At 42.6% G+C, this 25,702-nt stretch overlaps 1 protein-coding gene and 1 long non-coding RNA gene across 3 annotated transcripts in view; one reads left to right on the top strand and one right to left on the bottom strand.

Annotated features, from left to right (window-relative positions):
• The window catches only part of Trmt61 (tRNA methyltransferase 61), a 66,206-nt gene that overhangs the window by 36,391 nt on the left and 4,113 nt on the right, over positions 1-25,702 (bottom strand). Inside the window, exon 2 of the mRNA XM_065428375.2 lies at positions 23,383-23,652. Coding sequence (XP_065284447.1) covers positions 23,383-23,652 — 270 coding nt within the window. The remainder of the gene's footprint in view (positions 1-23,382; positions 23,653-25,702) is intronic.
• On the top strand, positions 9,211-19,282 carry LOC135899096 (uncharacterized). Of its 2 annotated transcripts, XR_010563530.2 has the most exons (5): positions 9,211-9,634; positions 10,354-10,444; positions 13,192-13,376; positions 15,191-15,352; positions 19,164-19,282. It is a non-coding gene; the product is annotated as an uncharacterized lncRNA (long non-coding RNA). The 2 variants fall into 2 exon arrangements; XR_011507442.1 differs by lacking the exons at positions 9,211-9,634; positions 10,354-10,444 and adding an exon at positions 12,776-12,793.

Consider the following 25,702-nt stretch of genomic DNA (forward strand, 5'->3'; position numbering starts at 1 on the left):
TGTCTAGAATGTCTTTTTGACGCTCGAAAAGACATTTAACCGCGAAGATTGCGAACTCGGGCTGGATTTCGTGGCAACGCCCATACACCGGCAGTCACATAACGCCAAGCAGTCCCATCCAAGCACAAAGTTTCAAGGGCGCTTTGATGGTGAGCGGGCTCGCCGCGGCATCTCACTGAGGCCACAAAATCTATGGAGCGCATGGATATCAATTGCGGAACTTTATGGGTATAAATCTCATAAGCTCTTGATGTGAAACGTGTATTGACATTTCCAAAGTTGTGCTTTAAATTTTCAATTGCGGAACTTTGTGGGTTTAATGTTGTTATAAACATTTGACGCCAAAGGTCCATTGACTTTTCTAAAGTCTTACATCGGAACATACAACGAGACAAGTCAAATCAACACACTAGCAGACGAGTTGACAAAGCACGCAGCGAGGTCCAATGAGACGATGTGTTGGGGTGGTTCATTTGTGCCGTCATGTCACATGAAAAAATATCAACACTTTTTTAACCTACGCCAGAACAACCATGTCAAGACACTAAAGCCAGCCAAAGTAACTACGTTCTTATTTATTTTTTCTACTTTGACTTTTATTCGCCGAGAACACATTGAGCCTCTTCAATTTTTTTGTTCTCGCTACCCTACCCGCGGGCTGCCAGAGCGAGCCAGAGCGCATATGTTTTTCTCGTATGGCCCCGACCACAGCGCGGTGCACTTCGGTGGGCGTTCGGTTTGCTCTGGCCGAGTGGATTTTCACCTGACAGAGTTTTGGAAGCTTTCTGGCTAGCAGACGAGAAAAAAAAAAACAATGGTCGCTCGCCGCCATCACTGTGGGGACTCGAAGGATTGCACCGCGTTCCTTGAGCGGAACCTTTCCGGAAAGTCTTGTTTCGCCGGTGTAGGATATTGAGCAATATGCGTATGGTTCTCAGTGGGCCAATCATCTCATGTTTTCTTCGGTAATAATTCTGTAGCCCCATTAGGTGCCCGATGTAGGCATTCGATTCTGGCCAACGTATTTTCCTATGCGTTTTTTTTTCCATTTTGGTGCCTCCGCCCCACAGAAAAAAAATACATTGTTGCGGCGCAGCCAATTGTCGCATGGTGAAAGTTCGACTTTGATACTTCTTTTGCGGAAAGTAATGGGCGACGGGACGCTTCAGTTGCCGGATACGTTTATTGTATTATTGCGAAAGCAATTATATGGAAACTCCAGGCGCATTCCTGCCGTCGCCGTCGTCCTCACATTTCGTATAAAGTCCAAGGGTGATAAAATCGTGACCACGCGCTGCATGCTGTATGTGCGAGTGAAAGCGTAGGAGGGGAGGTGGAATGGTTGAGCCGACGATGGTGGCTCAGTGTTCTGTGCGCAAAGGAGAAAAGCGGGAGCAAGCGCGCCGCCTTCCGTCGCGCGCAATACATCGGGGGGAGTGGATGGAAAGGGGGCGGAATCAAGGATTCTGTGAATCTATGATTGTGCAACATGTTTATTTGCCTTGTTTGACGCATTACATACAGTTACTTTTTCTTACATACATAGACTCATTGGAGACTTATACGTATACCTAAATATCTTGTTGCGATGTTTTGTGTATACATGCAGTGAACTATCTTCCAGTGACACTTTTTTGTCCTTTATCAAGCCGTATTTTCACATTTGTATATCCCATTGTATCTTTGCATTTCTAATGTACTAGGGCGAGTCAAATGAAAGTGCGCCTACCCTAACCGCGCAATAATGGTTCGGTTCATTATCTGCGAGGCATGCGCGTAGGAGAACGACATGACTCATTTACAAAAGTGACACGCAGGTGTGAAGATAAATGTTATTTAATGCTCTCATACACTGGGTTGAATATGGTTGCGTCACATAATGGACACTTCAAAAGTTGAACAGCTCGGTGTCGTGAAGTTTTTGACAGCTAAAGGTGTTTCCGAAACAGAAAATAATCGCCGGATGGCTGCCGTTTACGTTGAACACGGCATTTCATTGACCACTGTGAAGCGTTGGAGCAAACGGTTTAAAGGACGTTGTAAAGACATTGCAAGACCGGGCCAAAAACATCGTGCAATCACCCCCTACACAATTTCAAAGGTTCATGAGCTGATGAAACAAGAACGGAGGATAAGCATCGATGAACTGGCAGACCGTCTGAACATCAGTCACGGTTCGGTTCACGCCTTAATTCATGAGCTTCTCGGTTATCGGCTCTTTGGTGCACAATGGATCCCCAAGATTTTGATCCATAGCGAGAAGACGGAGAAGTTTCGCGCTGCCTTGACTTATCTGATCGGGTATCACAATGAGGATGACGACTTCATGTTTGCAATTGTGATCGGGGACGAACCTTGGTGCCACTACTACGAGCCTGAAACACGACGGCAAAGCTTACAGTGGAAACATTCGAATTTACCACGCCCAAAGAACGCAAAGGCCATAATTTCCGCTGGAAAGGTGTTGTTGACTTTTCTTTCGGTCGTCAGGGTCCATTACTGATAGAATTTGCTAAATCTTGAGAGGCTGTCAATTGTTTCCAATATTGTGAAACGCCAGAACGGCAGTGTGTCGCAATCAAGAACGAACAACGTGGAAAATTGACGAATGGGGTCATCTTGTTCCACGACAATGCCTGTCCCCACGTCGCTTATGTGGTTAATACAAAACTGGCAAAGTTCAAGTGGGAAACGCTGCAGCATCCGCCATACAGCTCAGACCTGTCACCTTGCGACTTCTACATTTTGGGGCAACCGAAAAAACAGCTCAAGGGAACCAGATAAGACTTTTTGAAGCAGCAACCCAAGGAGTTTTATGAGACGGGAATCACGCGACTCGTTAGTCAATGGGACAAATGTCTAGATTCTCATGAAGACTACTTTTAAAAGAAGTACCCCGTTGTTGGCTCACATTCATTTGACTTGCCCTCGTATATCTTGCAGAATTCCTGCTTTTTATACGTGCCCTCTGTTGCGACTGATTTCGTTGCAATTACTCACGATACACGACCAGTGACAGCTGCTTCTGCGTAATACATTAAAACAAATTACAGCGTCATTGAGATTTTGCACTGGCCATTGCATATATACAAGAATGTAAGCACGGTTCTTGAAGGACAAAGTTTCATTAACATATTTGTCCTCAACTTGTTCAGTTCATTGCCTTTTAATTTTTCATATCAGTGGCATGCATTGCTTTCCTGGTTTCGAACTGATATAGTTCTAAAGTTCGTGTGATATTTTCTTTACTTAAATAGACAAAAATATGGAAACATTGATATCAGTTATTTTGGGCAATATTTTTCGCACATACGAGTATATTCTTTTATGAAAAAATACATATTTTATTGTTTTGACTGTGCATAGCGTTCAAGAATTCGTTTGCAGCATCTTTGGCAATGACAGTGCAGTTATTCATGGTTTGATCCCTTGACAAATCGTTTAAGAGGAAGCTTTAGCTCGGGCCCAATCCGACGCGGCCTATTCAAATACTTGTAAAACGCAGAAACTCTTTTCTTAGATAATCCTGCTAATCGCTTTTATTGAAATTCGTTGCATTTGAGAGAGAAAGTTAAATCCTAGTTCTGTTGGAAACACAACTTCGATTTAGGGCCTGAATGTTGTATAAAATATTTTGAAAAATTCGAAAGTATGAAAATATAGAAGCACGACCTTTACAAACTAATAGCTATGCTTGAATAATAGACATTGTGGTTCTGTAAACGGCATCTATTATAACAGTCAAAGCGGACAAGTTTCCTATGTCCATTTGTATCTTACGTGAATTGGTTACGTTGTGTACAAGGGTTCTGCACAAGCCGTATTTCCACAATACTAAATTTTTTTGAGATTCATGTGTAACATATCCATTTTGTCCGCTGTAGATGTACTATCAGATGCAATTCACAGAATTGTGATACCATTTTTCATTGTTGAGTCACAGAGTTTTAAACTTGATAGCTTCGTTTTCTGAAAATTTTCGATTTGGCCAATTTTTAATAAATAATTGACCACCTAAATAAAAAATTTGAAACCAGTAGTCACCAGAATTAAACTTTTTCTTTTAAATGCAACAACAAAATTTCTGGCTACGCCATTGGCCCCATGTGTATATATATATATATATATATATATATATATATATATATATATATATATATATATATATATATATATATAATACACACACACACATGGGGCCAGTGGCGTAGCCCCCCCCGAACAAAATTTCTGGCTACGCCACTGCTCTATAGGTATCTCCCTGCTTTTCTTGTGTAGAATTAAGGTAGCTGTAGAACCTCTGTAGATATTCTTACGCGAAGGACGAGTCAGTAAGACGAGAAACTATTTACAGATTATATTTACAACAACGGTTGCAGCGCTGACCAGTTAGATTCACAGAGCGAGCCCAGTTCGTTCTTCCTCCTCTTTTCTAGAGTTATGGCGTCTACGCGCCTCGTTCAAACAAACAAATACCACACGCATGTTGTAGCAATATTTTCCAAGCTTTTTACGTAAGCGTTCTGTACTCCTTGATTACGTAATGCCTCTACAATTGCTGGTATCTCTACTGAATCAAATGCCTTTTCGTAATCTATATAAGCCACATAGCGAGGCTTATTGTACTCTGCAGATTTCGCCATAACCTGATTGATGACATGGATGTAATCCAGTGTAAAGTATCTCTTCCTGTAACCAGACTGTTCCCTTGGTTGGCAAAATCCAGTGCTGCCCTTATTCTATTGGAGATTATTTTGGTAAATATTTTATGTAATATTGGGAGCAAGCTAATGGTCCCATAATTTTTCAATTCTTTAACGTCTCCTTTTTTGTGGATTAGTATAATATCTGCATTCTTCCAGTTTTCTGGGACCCTTGCAGTCGATAGACACTTCGTATAAAGAGCCGCCAGTTTTCCAAGCATTATGTCTCCTCGATCTTTGAATAAATCGACTGTTATTCCACCTTCTCCTCCCACTCTTCATCGTTTCATGTCTTGCAGGGCCCTTCTGACCTCATCGGTAGTTATAGGAGAGTTCCTGTATCCTGTTCATTACTGTTTCTAAGTGAGCTATCATGACTCCTCTGGGTACTGTATACAGGTCACCTTAGAATTTTTCCGCTGCTTTTACTATATCTTCTAGATTGCTGATGATATTATCCTTCTTATCTTTTAGTGCATACATCATGGTTTGTCCTATGCCAGGTTTCCTTTTTACTAGGGGTGTGCGAATATTGAAATTTTCGAATACGAATCGAATACGAATAAGGCGAAAACCTGTATTCGAATATCGAATCGAATATTGAATATATGTGTAGTATTAAAAAATTACAAAACGAGGTAACAATAGCTTCATTACCCTTTTAAAAATAATATTGCATTTTACGAGGCTGCTTCAGGTTAAAGAGGCACTCATTATAGGTAATGCACTCAGGTAATGTCAGGTAATGCTCTGTCAGGTAAACGCTTGTTACACATTATCGCGAAGGAAAAGTGACTGCTCAACATGCTCAGAAAGTAAGGGCTCTCTATGCACTGTGACAACATTTGTCCAGGTAACATTTTCTAGGTGCATATTTTATTGCGCATACTTACAAAGCCCGAAAGTGCATCATATATTGTTATGAAAGAGCCCTGGAATAAAGCTTGGTAAAAAAAAATTTAAACTTATCATGTCTCACGGGCCTGACGCAGATAGACTGGAACAGAGCGTACAAATTCATAGTAAGGTTCGTTACAGCACTTAAGATCACTGTGCTGTAACGCCGTGTCGTCGTTTTGTACCTTCTTTTGTCCCTGTTTAGTGTTGCGCTGTAACGAACCTCACTATGAATCCCAAGAAACTGGCCCAACTTGCCATCTTGATGCAAAGCATACAGATAATGAGCGGATCATGTGAAGCTCTCAGTGAATAAACATGTTTTCAGGAGAATGTGGAGCAAGCATATAATTCGTTAATTGCTAAATTATTCACACTCTGTCCGAATATTCGCCGTTTCGACCATTATTCGACCGTCCTCGAATATTCGGGAATTTACGAATATGCATTTCTCGAATCGAATACGCTTCGAATAAGGAAAATATTCGATTCGTATTCGAAATTTCGAATATTCGCACACCCCTACTTTTTACTGATTTCAGGCTGCGTTCATTTTTTACGGCTTCTTCAGTCTTTCTCATGTTAGAGTTTCGAATATCAGTTATTTTCGCCTTGTTGATCAGTTTTGACAGTTCCGCGAATTCCGTAACGCTGTGCGGCCGCCAGTCCCATACAACCGCGTAGAGCGCAGGACTCTGCGGTTTTACACGTACTGCGCTCACCGCGAAAGGTTAGAAAAACACCCACATAAGCACATCAGAGAAGTGGCTACGTGAGGCGGTTCAAAACAAGTAATTGTTCTCCACTTCCGGCGGCGTTTTCTCTACTTACTTTTTAAATAAAAAGATGTTGATCCATAATAATCCATAAGTTATTTATTATTCGCTTTTCCTTGCAGTTTCGTTGTTGCCTTGGCTCTCTCCCTTAGTAGATCGCTTAATTTCTCAACTCCTTTCGATTTTTGCTTCCAGTTGCCAATTTTGCGCGAAAAGTGCTGTACAATTAGAGAAAAACAGATGAGGTAACGGGCGACAGTCATCTTACTTATGGGTTTAAGGGATATTGCAGGGTTTCATGATGGACGCTCTTTCACATTATTTTATTTCCCACCTTATCTAACCCATATCAAGTGTATATGGTCCCGGGCATCTGCCAGCGTCGCGGCGAGCCGTAACTCAAGGAAATAATGAAGCAAAGTGATAAGTTAAACGCGATTGGCGTTTTCTCCGGCCGCAACTCGTTCCATGAGAGTACAGACCAGCTGAGTACCAGCCGCATCCCTCTCCTGGTCCCAGGACCAGCCTAAACAAAGAAGGTTGAACTAACAAAAGCAACAGCTATGCGCGTGATGGTTGAATAGATGGTAACAATTCAACGCATCTCGAGTTAATCGCGCGGGTGCGGAATCTGAGAAAACTGTCCTTCACATTACAAGAGATGCCGATAACTACCGCCATCTAAAAGGAGTGAAAAAGGAAGCATAATGCTGACCGATGAACAGCTGCCAAGTCTCAACATTGATCTGGCGGTGCTTTAGGAATGTGTGAGGAGTGGTGGCGTGGGCGGGGACGGGGGGGGGGGGGGGGATGCCACTTGATTTCGGGGGGGGCCCGGGCCCCCCCGGGCCCCCCCTTGGGTACGTGCCTGGCTACAGTGCTTGCCTCTTTTTCAGCCTCTGCCACGGTGAGCAGGTTGTGGCTGTGCGACGCAATGGCTCCGCGACACAAGCGATGACACGCGACAGGGCCTAGCTAACTCGTAAAGAACAACAGAACGCTTATAACGCAAATAAACGAATATCAAACACTGAAAACAGAAAATAACCTACGGGTGTTTCGCAGCATTGCGCGACAGAACGCACTACATTAGATAATGCCCCCTTTGAGGCTTATCGATAGGTAGTGTCCACAACATGGCGACCATTACGTGTTTCCGGCTCCTGCGATAGCTTCCTGCTCTTGCAGTACACTGTAAAAAATTTCCGTAATTTTACGGGGGATTTCTGTCATTATACGGAGAACTGCAGATAAAAATACGGAAAGTATGTCATATTTCAAAAATACGGCAAAATCTGCCGTTAATATACGGAAAGTGCTCTCCGTATTCAGCTTTACGGACATTTTCACTGTAATCATATAACGGCTATACGCTGTTTTGGACGAAACAGAGAGAATTCCGTATTTTTGTTATGTGAACATCCGTATATTGTGAGAAAATTTAAGCTGTCTGAATGAGCGCTCGTACTCATAAAGTTTCAGCTAACAATACTTTATTGAACACGCGAACTGTACGCATTATGAAGTTGCGTACAAAATGTGAGAGCTAGCCTTCTACCAAAAGCTGCAATAACAGATCGTATAAATATATATACGCATCTTCTATTCCGGTCGCAGTTTGCCGCGCATATGGGCTTTGTAACGCTGATCATATGCGCAAATATATGCGTGTTCTCACAATGTTCTCAAATTAAGCGCTTTGTAGTTAATAACGCAGCATATATGTTTAAGTGAATGAAGAGCCGGGGACATACGTGCATACGTAAACAAGCTTGCGGCACTCAGGTGCTGGTGCACTGGGAATGACATTGGTGCTCTATACGCCAAAAATTGTGCGCACTCTAAATCAGTACCGAAACGCAGGGAGTGGTATAATGACCGTAACTGCGTTTACATTTGGCAATAAATGGTCTCGGAGGGGACTGGCGGCCTATAGATCCAAGTACAACGGTCGGAGGAAATTTTCGAATGCGGCAAGCAATTAACCCAAGTGTCAAAGGGCACTGCTGAACTGCAATGTAGTTGGTTGAACTCATTCCCATGATATTTACAAAATATCTCGTCTCTGACAATAACTGCCCATTCATTGAGACAAATCGATTACGCATAATCTTCACTGTTCATGTGTTAATTCTTGCGGTAAGATGTAATCGCAAACATTTGGCGCTTCATCTTGAAACAAGACCGGTAAGCGTGCTCGTTCTTGTACGGTAGAATAAAGAACGCGAACATGCACCGACATGTGTGTATACTACTGGAAGGTGACTGAAGATGAAGGACCTATTACCGTGCTAGTACTGTGTATACTGTCAAAAAGAAGAAAAAAATATTTCGGAAAGAAAGAATGCCCAGTGTCGAGATGTAACGATTCAAGCTTTATTTCTTTTTGACCTAGAATGCAATGCCATTAGTTCCACGTGCTTTATGCATGGGTAATGTTATGACACAACTCATTGTCTACCCGTTCATTACATGCACCAACCAGCCCAAATTATCCCTGTACTAGAGCTTATGGACTCATCGCAGTGCACTGCTTTGCACTTCATTATAGCACAGGGGTTTGCTATCGCCAGTAGCGAATGCTTTGGTTGACCTCCCTGCCTTTCTGCCTTTTGAATTCTCTCTCCCTTTCTATAAAACGCACTAACTTGTGGGAGAGAAAGCGTTCTCCTCTTTTAGAATTCAATGAATTGTCAAGCAATTATATTGCAGTTCCAGTAGCTAGAGCAGAAATGCGAAAACGAAACCGATTCTGTTCGGTTCTCCGCGCTCAGAGTGCGACACCAGGGGGCAGCGCGCGCTGCGCGTCCGTTAGGAGTGGCAATGGTGGCAGACGGAGATGCACATGTGTAGTCAGCCGGCATTTTTCGAGTCGTGTTGTAAATGTTGTTAATTCGCCGTAAATATCTCTTGATTTGTACTCAAGGGTGGAGCAAGACCCCAAGGAAGAGAGATTGACGCATCGGGAGCGAAGAACAGAAACGATGGATGGTTACGCTGCTTGGGTCTCGGCACGTTCGAATTGGCAAAGTTCCGAATTTGTTGCTGTGTTGTGTACGCTTGTGCGCTCGTTATTTGCCGTCATCGCGCGGAGATATTTGCGCTGGATGTCTTTCACTTCGTGTACAAAACTCTGCTCGCTGCGGCATCGAAGAGGTTGTCCTGTGTTTGGGTGCACGTATGCGCTTGGACACGGATAGCCTGCTTGCTCTCAACGGGTGTTCAACAGTCTACGCGCGCCCGTAACTTGCTCATGAGGTAAGCCCATTTTAATCTTATTTGGTTTGCATAACGTAAGGGTTCAAATGATGTGTGGTAAGCCGGTGTCGCGAACAGAAATATTGTTTCAAAAGACCACTATGCAACGTCTTAGGGCAAAAATGACGCATGAATGGGGAAAGGGATCAACCTATCTTTTCAGATCGATTCCAGTCGTAGCGCGATTGGCTCGATCGCAATTTCCGTGAGGTACTTCTAACCTTTTGTTCACTCGCGTTAAAAGCGTAGAATAAAACTGCGTTCAGTTGAGCTCTTGTATTGACGCTTGTATTGGCTTGAGAGCATACTGTATCCGATACAAGAACTTCTGTTAAAATACGGAAATAAACGTTCGAGGCAATAGCAGTCGCTCACTACCTGTGATCGTTACTTTCTTGCTTGGGTGCACGTTTTAATTGTGACCAGAAAAAAACGTCTTGCTGCACCGTTTGCGGTGCAGCAAGACGTGTTCCTTCGAATGATGTCTGGGCAGTCAAGGCATTCGTGCCACTAAGCAAGCAGTAAACGGGGTATCAGTGCGAAAAAATTTGGACATACAAAAGATGCGAATGGTATCATCACAGACTCTTTTATTTGACGAATAATTCAGTTGTATTACTAAAGCGGAGAGGGGATATGCATGAAAGTCAAATTGTATTGATACTCAGCAAAAACAAGGTAACTTATCATTACTAATCAATCCTTTTTTTTACTGAAAGGCAAGTTGCTGTTGTGCTGGAGCTGAGAAGAGGTCTGCTGCCTGCAATGGGTCCATCTCTCTCAAGGTATTGCAGTATTATAGCTCTCAAGGTGAGTGGATTTTTTTTTTTCTCATAGCTATTTGCCACCTGAATCATGACCGTTTACTTAGCTATGTAGGTGATCACTGTTAGTGACATTGGAGTGCTGGTGGACCAGCACTCCTTTATGATTGCAACGCATATGACAGAATGCAGCTGTGGCAGTATGCAAAGGTGTTAATCTATATGCCAAATTAGGTTCTTTGAGGTAATATGTTAATATATTGATGACATTGGATTGTGGTCTAGCAGGCAAAAATGCTAAACAAAAAGAAATTTTAATTTGCACTTGGTAAGATGTGCAAGCAATTCAGGCTGTTATACATGAAATGGGACATTTGTAGATGTCTTCTACAGTGCTGCAGTCCTGAATTGCTTCAGAGTTGAGTGATACCACTATAATTTCTCTGTAGAGCATGCAGCACAGTTTAGCATTGGGAGAGGCTGGCATCAACAGGCGTCTACTTACTGTGAAGTTCAAATGAGGTGTTACTGTTAGGGTGACTATGTATAATTTATGGTTTAATTCTAATCTTGTGTCAGGCAGACATAGTTTACCCACTTGGTTAAACAATAGAGATGTAATATCTATGTATACAAGTATTACCCATTCATTTATGCCATTTAGACAATGGCAGAAATGCGTGGGTAATACTTGTGTACATAGACAATACATCACTATTGTTTAACCAAGCGGTGCCCCTGCATGTTAAATTTTACAGGGCTATTATTAAGTAATGTCAGCTTTTGTTGTAACATTAAGGCACCTTTTATATTATTACAGATTACCACCATTGTGCACCATCATAGTGTCATATTTACACTAAATGTATTTGACTTTGCTATAAAACCTTGCACAGCGGTGCATCATGAAATTTTTTTTTATAGTTTCTGGCCTCAGAATGCACTTCACGTTATATTCTTGTTTGCAACAAGACTATAATGCAGGTTTCTCTCCTTATGTTTTGTGGCACTTCATACTGCGGCGAGCTAAACCACTGGGCAGCAATACTGGATACGCTACTGCGTGTGGAGCTGTCTTCAAACACACACAAGGAATACATCATTGCTTTTTTAGCACAAAACAACGGACACAAGAAAGACGACAGAACAAGGCACTACTCTCAACTGACATCACTTTATTTAGTCCCTCCTTTGTAGACAGCAGAATCTAGAAGAACATGGGCTGTGAACACCATGTGCAGGAACCACCGACATCTGATCAAAAAAGCACACTCGTGCGACAGAATAAAAAAAAAAACTATATTGAGCACTTTACAAGGTTAAAGAAAGCACACTAATGCACTGTGACCCCAATGACTGTATGAAGAAAACTTCCGATAACTCTCTGGCGGTGGTATCACGGCTCTTTTTTCAAAATCGTAGCATCATGAAACATTGCGAACCTAAGCGATCCATACCAACAGGCACAGGTTCCCATTTGGCTCAACATTGTAAAATACGGAAGTGCAAAGCCATGTTTCGTGATACTACGATTTTGAAAAAGTGCTGTGATACCACCGCCTGAGAGTTATCGGAAGCTTTCTTCATACAGTCATTGGGGTCACAGTGCATTAGTGTGCTTTCTTTAACCTTGTGCAGTGCTCAATATGGTTTTTTCGATCCCGTCGCATGAGTACGCTCTTGTGATTGGTTGTTGGTGGTCTCTGCGCATGGTGCTCACTGCGGATGTTCTTCTAGATTCTACTATTTATAAAGGAGCGACGCAATAAAGTGATGTCAGTTGAGTGTAGCGCCTTGTGCTGGTCGTCTTTCTTGTGTCCATTGTTTTGCGCTTAACAAAGTATTTATGGATTCACACCAACTAGCCCGCCAACACATTGTGTTGCGGGCACTTCTGAAGTACTGTCTGTCCAATAACCTTGGTGGCATGGAAGCGCCGTCCACTTCTATGCGTTGCTTTCTGTTTCATTGTGGCATCACATCACATTATAATCATAATGTGTCTGTACTTTTTCCAAGAGACCCATATTCCTATCCTTGTGTTATATTTGCTGTCGCATTATTTATGTGCAAATGACCAGTGCTCCAAGCTCCATTTTATCACAAAGTAAACTACTGGTACCTAAACAGTTCTGTATATCAGAAAACCAAAGCTGAACTGCCGAACAGTACCAAGCCTTAGTGCAGTGTCAAGCAGTCGGATTTTATTGGTCATGCAGAGGTGCACAGGATAGCTCTTTATTACTTGCTGAATAATTAAGCTGTGTGAAAACTGAGTAATTATGTAGCTTCAACCACATGCTATTGGTCATTGCTCCTGCCCTCATCAAATGTAGAAGATTATCACGGCATTTCCTATTCTCTTTTTCCTTATTACAGTGGGATTACTGCATGCGTAAGTAGGAAACGGATCACATAGGCAATCAAAAGCCAACATTGTGTAAACTTGGAACATTGATTGTACAGTTTGATGACCCAGAATAAGTAGAAATACACCATAAATGATTGACAATTAACTTTTACTTGACACAGGGCTAAAGCATACAGTAAGCATACTGTATGCTCATACGGTGTCACATCAATTTAAATTTTAGTGTAGCTTTACAGTGTACGCTTCTATTGTTGCATTCTGTCAGAGGAATGGTAATGTTTCGCGTGTATAGCAACTAGACTGTCTATATACAGTAGTAAAAATGTGTGAACTGTATTTTTTAATGATTTGATAGAACGTGTAGCACAATAAAGCCATACAATCAATGCACAGTGATGTGACTTTCTCTGCACATGTTGCAGGTTCAAAAAAGTATGGTGGAAGCTGTTGCCAAGGTTCCGACCAGAAAAGACATCCAGTATAAAAGGGTCCATGCCACTGATCTCTACTACAGGGGATGAACAGCACATCGAGCGCCCTCGACTGAAGCCGGCCTTGTCCCGGAAGTTGGTGCTTCACAACTTTGCGGCAGCACTTTGTTGCACGGGTGTGTGGCATTTCTTCCCCTAACATGCCTGCCTGATGTGCCATAAACTACCCAAGCAGTGTTTCGAGGTGTCCAGAATTTTTCCATTGTAGTGTCTACAGTGTCGCTAACATAAGTGGCGTGCAATGGAAACACTGGTAAATCAGAAAAAACTTGATGTAAGAGAACACTATCGTATACGGGTTCAGATTGTCATAAAAGTGCTTACCAGACATGTAGAGACCTCCTAAAATGTGAAAAACCACAAAGAAAAGTTTTTCGGCAGCAATATTATCTGATCGCACGCACTAGTTAGTCCACCATATGCCCTGCTTCCAGGACAAGCGACTGCATGACATCGCATTTCCACTGGCTTCACCTGCATCCGGTGCGATGTGCTGCATCCAGCAAAACATGTTAGAAATCAGTGGTGCACAGTGTTTTCTGTCCCCTTTCTCGACGCCTACTGAACACATGTTAAACTGTTTCTAAAGCAGACAAACAGAGGGAAAGGGTTCTGAACACATTGCATTTTAAAGTGGCTGGTACTGGGTAACGCAAGTACTGTGGCATAGTAGATTTGCACCAGGCAACCTGGGTGCCATAAAGGCTGCTGTTTACTTGCAAATGGCCAACATATTGTGAGCATGTTGAAGTTCTTTTTTTATTCTCATCGCTTATTTAGCTAACGGAGACAGCTTTCACAACTGAAGAAGCCTTGGAAGCATGAAACACTTCACAAAACCAGCTTCAATATATCGTGTCTGCATCACAATTTCATGGCTGCATGAGTGAACCCTCTGGTTAACATGTAAGAGAGTTCATGATGTTTGCCATGCATTATCCACTTTATTTACAGGTCAACCCTATCTTGAGATTTAAGCTGATGTTGCGTTTAGAGAAATTATGGCCGAGAGCCAGCTTTTGAGAATACAGATTGAGCTTGACAGATTAAACACCAGAACAAGTCGTTGAGGATTTCAGATCAAGAATCTTCAAAGGCCAGTTCATTTAGTGGTATTAATATTCTGCTCGGAGTTGTTGATTGTTACGTTCATATGGTGCCCAAGCATTGCGGTAACAACTTCACTTGGAGTACATAGCAAGGGTGTATTCGATGTAAGCTGCTGGCTTTTTTTCTGTGTTTTCAAAAACTGGTTTCTTGTTCAGTTTAAATTTTCAAATTTTGCATTGTTTATTAGGTGTTGTGTCTTGTTTCCTTTTCCTGCAGCTTCTTAGTTAAACATCTGAATAGTGAACACAACTTGACCTTTTGCTTGATTGCCTAGATTACATGCCCTCGATGCAAAACAATTTCACTTCAAAACTGCTTGTACCATACTGAAAGAATAACTTGAAGCAGCCATAGCCACCAATAACACGCAAGAGATGATTATGAAAATTTTAATATCGTTTTTTGATCTACTACAGGGTGTCTTAACTATCATGCACCAAAATTTAGAAATATGTAAATGCGATGTAACTAGACAAAATGAAGGTAATGTTTGCCATCGCTTGGAGATACTCTGATTATATTGTGCATTCTGCCTAATTACATAATTATTAATTAGTTATTAAATATCTCAAATAATTAAATGAAATGTGTCAATGAAAAGTTGTAGAGCAATATGAAAGCCTCCTGATACATTTTTTGTTACTGTTACTCATTGTGTGCTACATATAGTGTTTTTCCAAGGAATAAGCCTGCGAATACACATAAAGTGTCTTGAGTGGCCAGTCATGTGTCAGTTTTGTGGTGCAAAGCCACGAATACAACTTAAATGGGTTCTTTTAAGAAAAAGACTTAGCTCAGCAAATTATCTTTCTTTGTGCAGCCTGTGGAGACAAGGTTTCTTAGACATGGCCGTGGCCCTCAAGGAAGATGCCGAGGCCACAGGCAGTTCCTCCAGTGACCGTGAAAAGGTCCCCTGGGGCACAAGTCTGGTTTGGCACCCCCACCTTTCTCCTGCAGCTTTTCTGTCTACTTAGCTAACCAGGTGGGTCAATGATGGCAAAGGGAAAAAAGAATCAACAGCATCAAATGCAGAACTTGCTCAAGCTCAATGCATTTTTGGTGTGAAGTTTTTCCCTTATCATTTATCAAAAAACGGGTAATAAGTATATGATATGGTCTTCATACGGACACCTCTTTCCCACAGAGAATTAGCAGTAAAAAAAGCAGCTTATGAAGGCTTGAATATTAGCTAGGATGATGTGGCATAGATAGGATAATGATTATGAATGTTTCTAATGAAGGTAGTGGTAGTAGAGTGAATAATCAGAGTTTATATATAGATTGAAAGACATTTCGTTCCAATGCCAGAATTTTAAATCATCCCAAATAATTCTTGCATTTTATAGTCTTCATTTTATAGTTCTTGATGCTTGCTTCTTGCTGACATCATTCTTATGCTGCATAATTCACCTGTTATAAATTCCCTATTTCTCCCATTCAAGCACCTTTACATTCATCATAAGAAACCTCGTAGATGAGTTCCAGAAACTTGCTGATGAGGTTAGGGGGCGGCGTGTACCCCAGGCTGAGATATGCATTCAAGAGCCTCATATCTTGCAAATGTTAGAAATACTCCTGCTAAGCAAGTTCTTGGTGTCATACAAGGTTATTTGCGAATACGAATTTGCCTAAATTTAGAAAACAGTCAATATAAAACATGTCAAGCGATATCGCTGATGACACACACACATTCCAACTGAACTAAATACAAATAAATATAGCACCAAATGCAGAATCATTGGCATGATGCCATTCTTTCAGTGGATTGAAATCTGTCTTGCATTGTAAATCTGGAATCCTTCATAATCCAGACTACTAAATACTTATGAGGGTTGTAACGTAAAATATGCATGTATTTATTCCTCGTTTCTTTACTTTAGGACCCGATAATGCTTAAACAGCAGTGAAAGAACTGAGATCACAGCACTTAATACTTTATATTGCTCCAGAAATCCGTTTCTCTGCCGATCGCAGCACTCGACACTAACAAGAAGGCACATAACACTTAGGGTGGTGCTATTCACTTTGATTGTTTGGGAACGAAACCCGTAATGTACATGTTATGGCCCTACGTGTCATTACGTTTGAACAACAAAAAGGTAGGGGGTTTGCATTTTGCAAAACTGCATGGAGGTTTTCACTGTGTGCAATTAAAATTAGGAACCTTCCCAGCTCATACTAAATGCATTCTCCAAAGCTTTAGGTTATACAGGTGCACTACTTTACACAGAACACACTCTTTTCCCTCGTCACGGCTCACACTCTTAGGCAGAGTTACACCCTTTTTGAAGTGCCCCTTCTTCCACACAACGATAATTGTCATCTGCCTTTATGCATTTCCTTTCTTTAACACTGCGAGCCCTGTGCTTTCCAGTAACGAACGGCATGCGCGTTATCAGCATGATAGCATTCCCGACAACAAATTAGCGGGTGTGGCGTCTTCAAGAAAGGAAACGCATCAAGGCAAATAACGATTATTGTTGTGTGGCAGAAGGGGCACTCCAAAGGGTGTAACTTTGCCTAAGAGTGCAGGTGGTGATTCAGATTCTTCAAAGGTGTTTCATTGTATGGGATGGCACATCGCGCTTCACTTATTTGCAGAATATTGCATTCCAATTGTGTCATATGAGATAAATCCATTAGAGAGCTTTAGCTTGCCCTAAATTTATTACAGCTGTGTACTGGTAAACTGGCCGCAGCTTGCAGTGCTTGTGGAAAAAGAATTGTAACTGCCATAGTATATGTAACTGGTAGTGCACAGGCATCGGCAGCAGCAATGGTTAGGGTACACTTGTTTCTTCTATTCTGGGGTATGCATCCTCCACCAGAAAGTAGTTTTTTTCGTCTTCCTCTTCTACCATATTGGAATGTGAAATGGGGTGTAATTTGTAGGATATACTCTTGCATAAACTTCATGAGCATTTATTCTTGTCTGTGCCACAGATCATTGTTGCTACCACTGTAAAAGAAGGGTGCCTGTTTACAGCACCCATAGGGAACAATCTGCGAATCTTTAACGAACAGTAAGGATAATGAATAATCGAATAATTTTTAGTAATTTTCAACAAATTTAGCACTCTTTGCTTTCCACTATGGTGTTTTTCAAACTCTAATGTTGGCACAAGGTTTGAGTGCAGGATGTCATTTTGTGTGAAAGAGTACACTTGTGTGCATAACACCTCATCGTCAACATTCTGCTGCACAGAATGTCATTAGCTTTCGTATGCATTGGTCACTATCTCACAAACCGGTTGCTCCTTTGTTAGTTGGAATGTAGCATTTATGTAAAGCACATTTGATGTTCTAACAAAAAGCATTGTGCCCTCTTATCCCCTAATTCTCCTCACTTGATGCCTAGTGTTGTAATAGCATGGTTGACACCATGAGAGTCAGTGTGGTGAATAATTGTGTCTGGTGGAGTAGGGGGTGTACGTTAACTTAACCAACTTTTCCAAACGACTTGAATCAGTATTGTGGAATGCTGGTTTTTTTTTTGCAATCACTGTTACCAAGTTTCACTTTGGTTGTGGCAACAAGTATAATGTAGTTCGCTAGCACTCCTGCCAACACATATAATGTGCAGGCATCTGTGTTGAAAAAAAGACCAGCTAATGGTTTGCCAGGACCTAAGGTCCATTTAGACCATTAAATTTTGAACTTACACCGGTGGAAATAACTGGTGAATGAAAGCACACCCAGGAGAACTGAAGCAAGACTGCGAGTCGGCCTAGTTGGAACAAATTCATCTTGAAACTTATTGTGCGCAACAAACAGGGACGAAGAATAGAAGAAACACAAGGACGAGCGCTTAACATTGTGTTTCTTCTATTCTTCGTCCCTGTTTGTTGCGCACAATAAGTTTCAAGATGAGCAGGAGAACTGACCATAATATTTTCTTTCATTATAACACCGCTGAAGCTTTGAACTGCATTTGAACTGGCTTGTTTAAAAAATGACCCATTTCCTTGTTCAAGTAAGACAAAGGTTCCACAGGAAGACAGAAACTTGAAGCCGTCAACAGCAGCATGAATATAAACAGCACTCGACGTTTTGCAATCTTGCACCTGGTTATATTATCCATCCCATTTTTTCCCACAGGCTGTTCTTTACTGTTTTATGGTCATATCCAGTTTAATTTTAATGTCCCTATTTTTTAATATTTGGTTAATATATATTTTATTCATCGGCTTTCAACCAAATATATATTCATAATGCGCCTTCATTTACCGCTTGCAGTGATCCTAACCAGATGCATCTTGATACAAAATTTATTTTCCTTAATTCTTCGTTTTCCTTTTCCAAAAGTGCAAACTGTTTATCTTGATACCTATTTTGTCTTCTGGGAAGATTAGGTCTACTGGATTAATGACTGCTTACATGGGTACATCGTTTTCTGTTTTGGTCACCCCTACTCTTGGCAAGTACTGACAGCATCGCTCATACCCGCTCCATCACAATCACCACTGCTAAGCACACCCTTCCTTCCTTTATTTTAACACTTTGACTTCTCTTGACCTATTATACGCACCAGTTACTTCTCCCCCAATGAGGCTAGGGGCCAGTGAGATATGCAAAATCCAAAACAACACAGCCAAGGAAAACATTTGCTACCCTAATGACAAGCACCTATGTCGAAATGTTGGCTACAGCAACATCCCTTGTTCCAACAATGTTGATCTACTTACACGTTTTTCTAACACAGAAGTTACTGCTTTGTCGTGTTCTGTGATTAAACTTTTTTGCCGCTTTCTTTAGGATGGATATTCACGAATACTATTTGTTTCTCCTAACAGCAGCAAGTTTATCCTTGCAAGCGTTTGGAGTCAAGAACAACTTTCACCAGGAAGAAGTGCAAGACGAGTGATTGAAGAAAATAAAGTTGCTTCTGTGATCTAAGAACTTGAGGACTGAAATGTTGCAGCTTTTTGTATATATGCTATGCAGTGCATTCATATCACAAAGTGCAAAGTGTTTTATCTCTGCAGCCATGTCAGTGTGTTGGCAAGACAATTTTCTCAATGGTGACCTGCTACTTTGACTATGAGCTGCCTTCATGACATTTGCATTAAAGGAGATGTACTATCGTGGACAAAAGTACCCTGGAAGTGCGAGCGTTGACCAAATTGCATTTCTGCTCAAGACCGCTGAAAACAGTGGGTCACGTATGCACATTCCGAACGCAGATGGTGGCACGGCTGATCCCAGCAAATAGCACACCAATGAAATTCGGTCGACTCTCGCACGTCCTGGGCAATTTTGTCCCCGATGGCACATTCTTCGAATGGATATGCTCTGCAAGATTAAATACGGGAAGCACCTGTACTTTAACGGATATAGTACAGATTTAGCATACGGAGTCTTTCGTTTTCTGAATACGGCAAGCACCTGTTTTTTAACGGTTATAGTACAGATTCAGCATACGGTGTGTTCCGTTTTCTGAATACGAGAAGCATCGTACTTTAACGGTTATAGTACAGATTCAGAATACAGAGTCTTCCGTTTTCTAGATACAGAAGCACTCGTATCTTGTATTACGGTCTCTTTTTTTACAGTTGTCCGTTCTACGGAAATGACCGTTCTTAATTTACGGAAGAGTGTTCGGTCACAAATTACCAGCAAATTTTCTGTAAAGTAAGGCAAATTTTTTTTACAGTGTACAGAAATGCTTGGCCTCCGAGTTTCGGTTTTTGCTACTCCGAGAGAGCTCTCTCTTTCCCCGTAGGCATGACTTGGACACTGCCTATACTGTCCCCAAGCAGCAACCGATCGCCAGCTCTCTTCATACGTTTCCTTTCTTTACCGCTCCGCAACCGATACTTTCAGGTCACGAACCACGTGTGCGTACCAGCCTAAAGTACACTGTCAAAAATAAATGTGAAAAGAAAAGAACAGAAAGTTTCCATTTTTACTACAGGAAATTTTTTTAACAGAAACTACGGATTCCTATATATTTTAAATTTCTTTTTGCTGACTGAGCTGAGTTCTTGTTTAACAGAGTTGGTCCCTAAGCGGTAATGTTATAAACTTTTTTATCAATACCACGAGCAAATTCAGCTTTGTTTGCTTCTTCACTGACCTCAATGCACACTTGTCGCAGCTTCCCGACCATATCGTGAGTGTCGGCAGACATATCTCATATGCCCGAACCAATCAGTCATATAATCTCTCAAAAAGATATGCTCACCGAATGGCGAATAACGACCCGAAAATAATTCAATGGCCCGAAGTTACATAAAAAAAGCTGAGCGAGTTTAGCGCCAACTGCATCGAGTACAAAATCGTCCAAGCGAACGAAGGGACAAGCGCTGTGCCATCGCCTCAATCGCCTGTGTCCGGTCCGTTTGCGCCGCTGTACTTCGTAAATGCAACTCAAGGTGCTCTTAGAGAGACGCCATCGTGGGGGCAAGGAGGGGTGGAATGCTCCCGATTAATTCGACCACCTTCTAGCATTGAAACCCAACCCCCACGACCTCGTGTTCGGCAGCAGCTGAGGATCAAAACGTATTGCTGGGCTGGTTGGTTCGTTATGGCAACGAACGACGCCAGAAAACAACACTATAGGGCAAGCAAGGAGACGATCACAAGGTGAGTTGAGGATGCAGTCTGTCGAAGCTTGGCGTTAGAGTATCCGTCCTTCGGTACGTTAAACAGATTAGAATCCTCGAGTTCTGGCCCAGGGAGAGGTTAATTACATTGCGAATTACTCTTCAGAACGATCGTCAACTGTGCGTGTCGGTAAAGTGTCACAAAAAATGAGAGAGAAAGAGGACGAACAAGACATAGTTTACAACGTTCATTCATAGCGCAACCATCGTGGATATATAGGCTTCGTAATCAGTCACCGCACGAAATTATCGGGGCATTCCACATCACAATAGAAGACGCAACAAGTGTTAGCCAGTCAGCAGTTTTTTTTATTTTGTGATAAGCAGTTTGCCCTCTTTACAACTATGCACAAGTCCATACGGCCGATAAACCTACTATACTTATTTCATACAGCTGTCTACTAATTTGCTATAGCAATCGGTGCTTCGCCTTTCCGACGAAACTGCGACTTTTTTTTTTCTCTGCCTATCACGATTGTGTACATTTAGGGTCCATCGTTTTCGGGCAAAAGAGGATAAATCCTGACTTTTGCTCCCTGTACAATCTCTATGGTTGGGTTAAACCCGATTTCTCCCAGAAGTATGCCCCGCCGTAAGGGGTGAGCTAATGCAGGCGTTACAATAGTGAGCGCCGCCTCCCTAGTGCAAGCAAGATGCCTATATATATCTTATTCTTGTTATTACTCATATCTAAATAGGATATATGCTTCCTTTTCGCCTTAAAGCTGTTTAACATGATGTCATCGAGCCGGAAGTGTGATCTCGGTCGCATGGGACGGAAATCGCAGTCGCAGGCGCCGACATAAATCGCGGTTTGGTCCCAGTCACTTTTGTTAAAAATAACATCCGATTTTACCCCACCACTCAATTTCAAAGTTAAACAACATAAACCCCGATAACAAGAAAACCGCGTGCGTGTGTGTGTGTGTGTGTGCGTGTGTGTGTGTGTGTGTGTGTGTGTGTGTGTGTGTGTGTGTGTGTGTGTGTGTGTGTGTGTGTGTGTGTGTGTGTGTGTGTGTGTGTGTGTTTGTGTGCGTGCGTGCGCGTGTGTGTGTGAACAACAAGAAAGAGAACTGTGGGGCCCAATTTTTATTAATCATACGAGTTCTCGATAAAGAAGCTACCTGTGGGGGTAGGCGCTCTTCACCTACCCCCAGCCACTTTGGATGTAAGCTCCTTGGCACCTCCCGGCACTGCACCGCCTTCGGGATCGGCCCAGTTTGTCGCACCTCCGAAATCGATCCAGGCCGCGACGAGCAAGAAACCGTACCACGTCGTCGTCGTCGCTCGCTCGTCCTCGATGCCTATAGCCCTCGTTGTCGTGCTGTATTCGTCACGACATGGTCGTCGTCATCGTGCCGTCGTCTTGCGGCCATCACACGCTCTCGCTCGCATCAGACACACGAATAGGTTTGCGCCATTTCGTACGATTCACGCTGCACCAAACGAGGCTAGATTGCCAGGCACCCGTAAAATGCTTCGCATTACATTCGTTTCCACAGCGCACGGGAGCTGCACAATATTTACAATATAAAAATTTGTTTTCCTGGCAAATTTATGCGTAAATTTCTCAATTTCCGTTATTGACGTACATATTGATGCACAAGAATGACGTACGATGCTATTGTGAACAACAAGAAGGTAGGCCATTCGCGCCCTGCTCGAAATTACCTGACATGCTCCTGCCCTAAATGTGGCAGCTGCTATCCCTCTAGGTTTCTGCACTACTGTCCGCTGTTAAAAGCGCTGAGGAAAGGAAACAAGTAGAAGAGACTGCTAGCCTCGAAGCCAACCTCCTCTGACGCCTCCCCTCCGGCACCTACGTGCGCGTTGACTATTGGAAAGTTGGCCCTCCCATGTTTGCCATACGTCTTAAGATACTGTTTCGTTCGCAGTTGCCCTTAATGATGGCCTGTCACAACCGACCCAAGGCACTCGCTCTCTCTCCCGCACTCTCCGCGGCTACAAGTTACCGGTTGCGTATCACGTGGTGAGAGCCTATTTCTTATGAGCCTTAGCTTTAAATCTTTTCATGACTAGGATTCAACATTGCCACGTGGCGCTCCTCCACGGTTTCTTTTTTTCCTTCCTCCATGGTTAAAAGCACCAAGTTGTTGTTGTGACCATATACAACCAGGGATGAATAACCATAACCACTAGGTTCTGTTGATGGTTATTTAGTATCTTGAGTATGCAGGGCGTGTATTTAGTTTTTTTTTGTTTGTTTATACGGCAGGGACGTAGCCAGGAGGTGGGGAGCACACCAGACACGTTCCCCTCTCCCTCTTCCCCTCCCCATCAACCAGAAGAAATTCCTGGCTGGGCCAATGATACATGCAAGTCATGGTGTGCGTGGGAAAGCCCGTAACCAGCACAGCTGAAAAACTATTTAAACTGTTCTACTCACCACAGCCTGGTTTCAGCGCTGCAGCAGCAGCATCCACAGCTTTCCAGGGATGAGGCAAGTCCAGAAAGACGGCATCAGCGAGTCCCTCAATGCCGAAACCATCTTGACAGACATCGCGATGTGCAGAAGTCACAACCGAGTCCAGGCCATGCTCTTGAAATTCCTTTTGGGCCACCTGGGCACGATGTTCATGGAAGTCGAACGTGTACACGTGACCATTCGGTGCCACAGTCCGGGCCAAGGCATGTGTCATTGAACCACTGCCAGTGCCTGCAGAAAAGAAAGGGTGCAAAAATGAAAGCTATCAGCGCTTGTTCTGTTAGAAAGTCACATTCATAAATTTCGTGTAGGTACCGGTGTCCCTAAAGCAAAACATATACAAATTGGCAGGTCAGCATTCTAACATACCGTTAATACCATAAACAAACGTCCATAAACAAGGAAATTGCGTCAATGTGATTGGGCAGAGGCACATACGCATTGAAAATCCAGAAAGAAAAACTGCCTATGACATGCAAAAACCGGGCGACAATTTCTCGGTCAACAGGTAAAGATAAAAAAGAGAACCAAATCCAACGCATGGAATCTAAAAGATGTTTTGAGTAAGTGAGTTTTGAGTAAGTGAGGTAGCAGCAGTAGTGTACAACATTGGCACAGCCTTGTCACCTGTGGCTGTCTGTGTCAACCACAAAGATGAAGGTAATGTATGGTGCTTGTGGTAAATAAAATGATATGCAAATCCAATGTGCATGTTAGAATCTATGTGAAGCAATGGTACCATGAAACAGCTAATCGTATACAAGTAAACGTGATACCCGCGATTGTCCTTATTCTCGTTTGATGCAACGTGTAATCTAATTTAACGCTCATACACTGGAGAGGTCACAACTTTAATGTAACAGAATGTTTATACACTGCACTGTTCACAAACTGTGCTGATATGCAAACACCACTTGAGGTGGATGTGTGTATACTGTGAATTGGAGATGCAGCACTGTCACAATAACCAAGGCGATGTTTGATAATTGTAGGCCAAGAATGGTGAGGAATGCACAGTCGTCACATACGTCATACAACTCTTGTGTCACAATGCCCCATGCCCATACTGAGGGATTGGTCCGGGAAAGGGCACATACGAAGCGGCTCGGAAATGGAGGCAAGCCAAATATGAGAAATGTCCAAGAGGGTGGTGAATATCATGCACTATTCCATTAATTAAAGTGGTCCTGAAGCACTTTTATAACAAATCACAGAATGGCCTCACTATTAAAGGACGTCACCTCACGGATCACCTGCCGCAATTTCTTTTTCCGAATCGTTCTAGTATAAGCGGAGTTGGAGGTAGTTATCGCAACGATGCACGTGACTTCTCTTCCCATTCCGTCTCCACTGGCACGTTGGAAGTTATACAGGAAGGATGGCAAGGCAGCAAACCCTTGCCCAGAAGTAGGGCATTTTCGCTGTTTTCTTTTGCCTTACGATGCTACTTCCAGTTCAGGCCTGCGTTGCGCTCTCTAGACGCGAAATGGGTGCTCAGGCTTCTTCGAAGATGCACCTGGAGCCACGTGACCCACAGAGACCAATCAGATAATGCGGTTGTCACGGCATCTCGCCGTCGAGATAAACGTCGAGAGGGTTTGTGGCGGCACCTTGTGGCGGCCGCAGTGTCTATGCTACGCAGCAAGCCGGTGTGATCGCAGAGGCCACGTGCTGCAAACGCAGCTAAGACGGAAAGTGCAGAAATGAAATACCTCTTTCTTGGTCTCTTCAAAATCACAGATGTCTATATTTTATCTAATTAACTTAATACTAGCGATAATTGTATTACTGAGAATGTTCTTACGATCACAAGGTCTGCCAATGCATGTTAGGCCTGTTTTCTACGTAGCTACTGACGACATTACAAGGGAGGAAGCAAGCGATTCTTGACTGGCTTTTTTGACGGGAGACTGTAAGTTCCCTTTGACACGTAGTGCAATAATATTCGGCTCCAATGTTCCCAGAAGTCTCAAGTACAGATCGCCCACATTTTCTTATGTTAAAAAAAGTGTTTCGAGCCCCCTTTAGGAGGTCTGCATGCATTAGAAATACCTATGAGGCAGCATTACATGTATACGTGTTATATTGTGATTTATTACATGAATATGCACAACAGTAGTGTACAAAGTGGCACTACTTTGGAGGTCAACATGCAGTGTTCATATGGGCCGGTTTGCTGGAGCTTCTACCTGGTAACCGTAATGTTTAGATATCCTACAAATATAAACCATGAGGTACTGACCGACGAATAGGCGTGAAGCCATGCTGGGCCAAGCAGAGC

Source organism: Dermacentor albipictus, chromosome 7 (genome assembly GCF_038994185.2).
Source record: "Dermacentor albipictus isolate Rhodes 1998 colony chromosome 7, USDA_Dalb.pri_finalv2, whole genome shotgun sequence".
Taxonomy (NCBI): Eukaryota; Metazoa; Arthropoda; class Arachnida; order Ixodida; family Ixodidae; genus Dermacentor; species Dermacentor albipictus.